Source organism: Charadrius vociferus, unplaced genomic scaffold, assembly GCF_000708025.1.
Source record: "Charadrius vociferus isolate BGI_N301 unplaced genomic scaffold, ASM70802v2 scaffold311, whole genome shotgun sequence".
NCBI lineage: Eukaryota > Metazoa > Chordata > Aves > Charadriiformes > Charadriidae > Charadrius > Charadrius vociferus.
The window spans coordinates 1,967,822-1,975,377 of record NW_009646965.1 but is presented as its reverse complement, the minus strand read 5'-3'; the positions used below and the strand labels follow the sequence as shown (position 1 = coordinate 1,975,377).

The window sequence follows — 7,556 nt, the reverse complement described above, 5'->3', positions numbered from 1 at the left end:
GGTTTAGGGCCTCGGTGAGCCCGTCTTTATGAAGGGTGTAGCGGGGAGCGCCGCTGGAGCGGAGTAACGGGCGTTGCTGTCCCACGGGCCGATCCGTGGGGAAAGGCCGAGCCGCGTAAAGGGGGCTGGCGTTCGCTCTCGGTGTGCTGCGGGTTCTGCCCTCGCAACCAGAAAAAGCCATCAGGGCATTTGATACTTCTAGACCGTGATACAGTATTAACCCCCTGGGTTTTTTCCATGTTATCCGTCCCTTAAACTGTAATTCAGACAAAACATTTCACGAGAACAGCATTTATTTGGTGAGGGACCTTTTTTCCTGCTTTCGCCTCTGATAGCGTTGGCTTTAAAAGACCGTGGGCCAATAAGGGCTCTAGCGTTACACTGAACCACATCAGATCCCATCTTTGCAGCCCTTCTTCAAAACTGTTTGGGCCAATATATAGCTCAAGTATTTTTGGTGTTGTCTCCATGTATTTTACTGTTGTCAGGAGCTGCCAAGTTCAGCAAAAGCCAACTAACCCGGCACAAAAGGAAAACAAGTGCTCTAATGCATCTACCTTACCAATTTTCATACTCTAAATCAAAATTAATACCAATTTTTATGTTGTTTTCTAGCTTCAGTTTTCATAGCTTCATTCTTTGTAATACTTGTGTATCTGGTTCTGTTCTTTTCTATGTTGTGCTCAAGTTTTAAGGTGTTTTAAAATGCTGTCACTCCGTAGATAAAAGTCTCAAGCTGATGCATTCACTTCGTTTGGAAGCTGTACAGCCATCAGGTTCTTAGCTGCTCTGTTTGCTGATACTGAAGAGTGTAGGATTTCTGGTAAGGGAGCATGACTTTTGTTAGTATTTTCAACATTTAAACTTTATCTGAAGGACTACACCTCAAAGTAGCTGGTCTTTGACAGAAGGCATCAGGATGCTGAGGAATTGCCTTGAACATTACACTGAGTACTTGAGTGCCTGAGTCCTGACCTGTCTCTTTATGGTGAACCTTCTTTTGTTCCAGGGCAGAAACATGAAACTGGACTTCAGTACTTGTGTGCCTTTAATCTTAACTGTAACGAAATGGGCTGGGGGGCGAGAAAGGGGAGTAGGAAAAAACCTCTTGTGTTTAATGTGAGGGTTTTTAAAATGTTTGTATTGTTTCATAAAGTGATGAAAGAAAGACTGCATACAAACCAAGTCTGCCTAATACTTGAATGTTTTCACTTTACAGTTAATTTAGACTGTTCAAAATGAATGAACATCCTAAAAAGAGGAAAAGGAAGACTCTACACCCTTCTCGATATTCAGGTCAGTCTAGAGCTTGAGTTTGTGCACTTTAGTAAATTTATTTTTCTCAAAATAATTACTTTGTCATGAGAAGGGACCACCTGTGCTAATATATGGAAATCAGTAACATAAAGGGTGGGATAAGAAGTCTTGGTCCACATGTATTGAGTACCCCCTCTGCGTGCTCTGCTCTTTAGCCACTTTCAGTCAACGCATCTGAACAGTTTTGTTCTGTGCTCCCTGCAAACTGGGAAACTTGCTCAGGCTACAAAATGAAGATCATTCTACTAACACAGAAGGGGAGGAATTTTGTAAAAGTTGGGATGGGGGTGTCCAGAAGTGGTCAGCACTGGACGCACTGTGCTCCTGTCACTGTCTTCAGTGGGAGCAGGTTGATGATGATTGTATCTGATACTCCACACGTCAGGGCAGGCAGCAAATGAAAGTTGTAAATCACAACAGGAATGTTATCAGGCCAGCATAAAATTTTCCCAACATAAGAAGTAAAAATGCAGCCGATGAAGAGAATTTTGGTGCACTAAATACGTGTGTAGCTACATCATTGTCTTAGTATTAAAATTTAACTTTCTTTTTTTCTTTTTAGATTCTTCAGGTGCAAGCAAATACATAGACAACAGTGGAATTTTTTCTGACCACTGCTATAGTGTCTGTTCTATGAAACAGCCAGATATAAGGTTTTCTGAAAACAGAGGTAAGACTACATTTTGGGGTCTTGTTCTGCAGTTCGTTACTAAGTGTGTCATGCTCTTATTCATAGAAGTAAATAGAATTCAAAATATGTAGTGGGTGACATCTGAGCACCATTGTGATCTGATATGCCTTATCCTGGTGGAAGGTTGTTTAATCGCTATAATTGAAATAGAATTTTCAAACTAAAAAATGATGATGACAAAAAGATCCTTCACTTTTACAGTATTTATAATCATGATTAGACTTCTTTATCTAAACATCTGCTAGCTAGGTAATGTAAAGCTGATGTAAATAATCTAAAGGTTCAGATGGAATTTGCCAGCAATTGCATTGAATGTACTTATGGAAAAAAAAAAAAAAAGCCTTTTTATAAAACACCCACTAGTGTATGTAAAGTCTAGTAGTACAAATGTGAGGATGGATTTTTATTACATTTATTTTTCTTTTCACTCTAGTAAATTAGCCAGAAAGTCTTCATAAGTCTTAAAAAGTATTCTATTTTAAAATGCGATGTCCAGAGATATTTAAGACTATTTTTTAAAATTGTCTTTCAAATGTAAAGTTTCATTTGAGGATTTTAAATTTTTTCCAGTATAATCAACTGACTATTTTTTACTGAAATTTTAAAGGCAGAGTTGCCACATTTGAATTCTTTTGTTGTCTCCCGCATGTATGGAAATAATTTCTAAGATACTTATTGTTACTTTTTTTAATGTAGGTTATGATGTGATTAATATGTAAAGATGAATTTATGCAACTAGAATAAGTAAACAGTAAATAAGATCTATGGTTAAAGAATCCTGACAATGCTAGTAATAGAAAAATAATGACAAGAAAATCCTTTTATCTTTGCAGGTAGATTCCACAGTCCTGTGCAGAGCCTAGACACAGATGATGATGGGAGTCCAGTGCACGCTGGGACTTCTCACTGGAGTGGGTCACATTCAAACGTTGTGGGGTTGCACTATACAGACCCTAAAAAGAAGGATAAAGGTAAAGGTAAATATGTATTTGCATCTTAGGTGCTGGGAAGCTGGAGAGCATGGCTGCTGGCTTTTAGTGTAACGTTAGTTTTAGTTTACATTATTTATTTGTTAATTAAACATAATGCATAGTCTGGCAAGTGGAAAATAACTGCTTTTTGCAGGTTGGGGTTTTTTTTTTTAACCTTTTGTTTTTATTATCTATTTCCTTCTGCAGATAAAGGTACTAATAATGGAATGTGCAGAGACTTATGTGATTCACCTATATTCAGTGACAGCCCTACAGAAGAGGAGAAACCTCTTGATATTCAAACTGTAGAAATTTCTACAACAGAAGTGAATGCTGTAGAAGTTCACGATATAGAAACACAAACTGTGTCACCTGAGAAGCTAGAAGCTGAGGACCTAGAAGAAATCCCTCTGGAAACCTGTAAAATCTTTGAGAAGAACCAGGCTTTGAATATCACAGCTCAACAGAAATGGCCTTTGCTGAGAGCCAACAGCAGTGGCTTATACAAGTGTGAGCTCTGTGAGTTTAATAGCAAGTACTTTTCTGATTTAAAGCAGCACATGATCCTGAAGCATAAGACGTGTACAGACACTCATGTCTGTAAAGTTTGTAAAGAAACCTTCTCCAGCAAAGTGCAGCTCATTGAACATGTAAAGCTACACGAGGAGGATCCATACATCTGTAAATACTGCGATTACAAAACAGTGATATTTGAGAATCTGAGTCAGCACATAGCAGACACCCACTTCAATGACCACCTTTATTGGTGTGAGCAGTGCGATATGCAGTTCTCCTCCAGCAGCGAGTTGTACCTGCACTTCCAGGAACACAGCTGTGATGAGCAGTATTTGTGTCAGTTCTGCGAGCATGAAACAAATGATCCAGAAGATCTGCACAGCCATGTGGTGAACGAACATGCATGTCGACTGATAGAGTTAAGTGACAGCTATAATAACAAGGAGCGCGGACAGTACAGTCTCATAAACAAAATCAGTTTTGACAAATGCAAAAACTTCTTTGTATGCCAAGTGTGCGGCTTTAGGAGCAGGCTGCATACAAATGTCAACAGGCACGTAGCGATTGAACACACCAAAATATTCCCTCATGTTTGTGATGACTGTGGGAAGGGCTTTTCAGGTATGTTGGAATATTGCAAGCATTTAAGCTCTCATTTATCTGAAGGGATTTATTTATGTCAATACTGTGAATATTCAACAGGACAGATTGAAGACCTTAAAACTCATTTGGATTTCAGACATTCAGCAGACTTGCCCCATAAATGCACCGATTGTTTAATGAGGTTTGGAAATGAAAAAGATCTTTTAAGTCATCTTCAGATACATGAGACAGCTTGATTACTTTCCCTGTAATCAATTTGTTAGAACTGGAATTTATTTCCAGTCACTAAAATGTGATATTAAATACAATTTCAACAGCAATTATACAATTCTAATGTTTTTCTCTTTATATCAGCAAAGCATGTATAACAGCTTGGTGTTGTGAATTTCCTTCCCTAGGGGTTTCAGTAGGAATAATCACATTTACAGTGTGATGGATCAGATTTTGGGGGGGAGGGACAGTGGGAGTAGTTGCATGTTGTGATAGCAGTTCTGATGGTCATCCCATACTTTCACATCTGATGCACAAGAGCAGCTCTCAAGTTTAAAAAGAGGCAGAGAAAGCCAACATCTAGTTCCATGCTTAAGTAATGCCACACTGATCTCAACTGCATATCCAGCTCATATTACCCTCTGTGGCACCAGGTCATTGTGCTGATGTTTAGCAAATTGCACCAGCCTGCCAAAGATAAGGGTGTTCCAAAAATTCCCAGGCATGGACGCCTCCAAGTTCACATACCAGCCTGCATTTGCCACCTCATAACTCTTGATAAGCTTTTAAAATTGTCCTGTTTTTCTCTTGGGGTACCTGTCCGACCTCATCATTCGCTTTCTTTGTTCAGTGTTTAATTGCAACTCCTGTCTGTGGGACTATCCAACAACCCTCTCTTCCACACATTTCCTACAGAACTCCCGCATGATTTTTGTCTCCTGTATTTACCTTCAGTTCCTATCTTTTAACGCACCAAGGAAACACACGTTGCTTGTGTGTAGATTGGGTCATGTTTTAAGGAGTAATTGTAAGGGAATTCGTAGAGTGATCCAGCTGAGAACGTACAAAGAGTGTGACTTTCATATCTAAAACCCTAATTTAGCTCTCACTGAAATGATGTATGTCACCAACCTCATTTAGAGCAAGCCTCTGTTAGTTTTTAATTGTATTATTATAATTCTGTGTATTTATAATTAGCTTTCCACCACTAGTAATTTGAAGACAGGTATTTTAATTCTGTAAATTTAAAACTTCTATATGCTGGCATAAAACGCTGGCACAGTACTAAAATTTTATTAACTTACTACTTTCAAATGATTTCACACATCTGTTCAGATTAGCTAGTGCTGTCCTGCCATTATAATCTTTAGAAGTGAATTTTTATGATTCATTCTGTAGCTGTATTTCTGAGTGGATACTTGCACGGATAAAAATAAGGGTGAGGTCATTTAGATTGTGATAGTTATCAGGCTGAAATTACCCATAAATTAGTGGTGGCGTTTACATTTCTTTCTGCATTGATTGTAAATTTGTAATGTAAGATTGTCTAATGCAAGTTTTGTATAGATATAATTCATGTATAAAACATTTCTTGGTAAGTGAGATTTGGTGTTACCAGCTTCAAGGCATGCAAGGGTCTTTGCATTTGATTTTTAAAGCTAGGGTTTAAAATTGGCTGAATGCAGTCAACCAGCTAGTGTATATTTCTTTGTTGGAGGCAAGACCATTTTTGTCGTTTTGAAACGCTGAATCTTCTATGTAGTCATTGAAAAGGACAACCTGATGGTGTCCCGACTGTATTTTATTAGTCCGTTGTATAGAGAATGAATGTCTGTAGTAGAATTGCTGGTTTCCTATTTTGAACACATTCATCCTGGCTGGCTTAAAATGGTAGCAATAATATAGTTAACGAAGCACTAATAAGAATTGGTTTATATGGGGAAAGTTGATTTTGCTCGTATGGGTATAACTGAGAGGGGGGGAATGCTGGTTCTTTTAAAACCCAGCTCTTGGTGATGACACACGGGTGGAATGGCACAGTTGAGCTCTGGAGAGAAAGCTGTTCCAGGGGACAGTGACAAGAAGTGGAAAAAAGACATTTACAAAAAGCCAAAAAAACAAATAAGAGGGCTTAAGAAGTGTGTGTGATTGTATAGAATAGCATTGTGTCCTGTGCAGGAGAGGTGGTCTCTTGTAAGGGAGCAGAGCCCTGTGATACAGAAGACCTGCTTGTTGCCTCCTGAATAACTGTCTCATTTTGACTTGCGTTATTTCTGACCTCTAAACTGGGAATGAAAAGAATACCCCATAGGAATGTTACGAAGCCAAATAATTCCTTAGTAAAAGCACCCCACAGTGTCTGGTGAGGAATATATTCAAGTTTGGCTTAGGTTGGATTTCATATATAAGGGACTAACGTATTTTCTTTTTAATAGCAGAAATGGAAACATGCAGGAGTAGCTGGTCTCATTTTACCTTAGCAGGAACACAAGTAGGGTATTGGCTTCCACGTGATCAGCATGCTAAAACAAGAAGATATTAAGTAGTAGAAAAAATAGGTAATGAGTGGAGTCTGTCTAGAAGTTGGAAGGCCAAAAGGAATGCCTGCACATGTCAAGGACAGTGTGTTGTTCCTATTGAAGGGAAGACAGTTTGGTATTTTTACGTGAAGTGTGTAAGTGGAAGGTCAGTGCTCTGGCTGCTGCGCTGGGGTGAGCTGAGAGCGTGAGTGCAGCTGGTCCCGTACTGCCGGAGACTTCAGGCGTCTTTAACCCTATAGCTCGAGCATTTCATCGCGATCTTGAATGAGAGAAATTAACTGTAGTAATCAGAAGTATGCCAATATGATTTTTTTTTTCTCCGAGACACGCAGTAAGTGTATCGAGTTCAGTTATTCATTGCACTGATATCTGCAAGGTTCATCTGCTTCAGGAACACCGTTCTAACTAGAAGCTATACAAAATCACGAGATTGGGTTTGGAAGTATTTTGTATTTGGCGTATTTGGAATATTTGTATTTGATTATTTGCTTTCCACACTTTTTGAGCCATTAGGTTAGATGTGTGTCGTGTATTTCAGCTTCCCGGATCATGTTACTGAACAAAAGAACTTTTTTATATGGAAGATTCTGTTGACTTCAAAATTTAAATCCCACTAATTATTGCAAGAACTTTAAATACAGTGAGTTAGTGATTCGCAAATAATGTGTTCTCTATAATGCTTATTCAGTGTCGTTGCTTTTCATTGTTCGTGGTGGTTCTCATTTTCTTACACTCTTTTATGGTGCTGTATCAAATGTATAAACTCTCAGTGCTTTTGAACTCATGAAAATACTTCGCGTCTGTCATTTTAGCGGACTTTGATTAAACCACGGTGCTGACAGCTGGCAGGAACCCCCGGTCGTGCCGCGTTGCCTTTGTTCTCCTGGCGGGCCCGGGCGGCGCTTGGGGCTGTGGCGGGACAGCCCC

At 39.1% G+C, this 7,556-nt stretch overlaps 1 protein-coding gene across 1 annotated transcript; it reads left to right on the top strand.

Moving 5' to 3' along the window:
• The first annotated feature begins 695 nt into the window (after positions 1-695).
• Positions 696-4,418, top strand: ZNF639 (zinc finger protein 639). Its single transcript, XM_009895314.1, has 5 exons — positions 696-823; positions 1,229-1,296; positions 1,880-1,987; positions 2,842-2,979; positions 3,187-4,418. Exons 2-5 carry the CDS (start codon positions 1,239-1,241, stop codon positions 4,332-4,334), a joined length of 1,452 nt encoding a protein of 483 aa, XP_009893616.1. The 5' UTR covers positions 696-823; positions 1,229-1,238; the 3' UTR covers positions 4,335-4,418.
• Positions 4,419-7,556: the final 3,138 nt, after the last annotated feature.

Excerpts from the sequence above, each read along its gene's own strand:
- ZNF639 (XM_009895314.1), top strand. The coding sequence starts at position 1,239 with ATGAATGAACATCCTAAAAAGAGGAAAAGGAAGACTCTACACCCTTCT. Across the intron at positions 1,988-2,841 it reads AAGGTTTTCTGAAAACAGAG|GTAGATTCCACAGTCCTGTG; the intron begins GTAAGACTACAT and ends TTATCTTTGCAG. Across the intron at positions 2,980-3,186 it reads CCCTAAAAAGAAGGATAAAG|ATAAAGGTACTAATAATGGA; the intron begins GTAAAGGTAAAT and ends TTCCTTCTGCAG.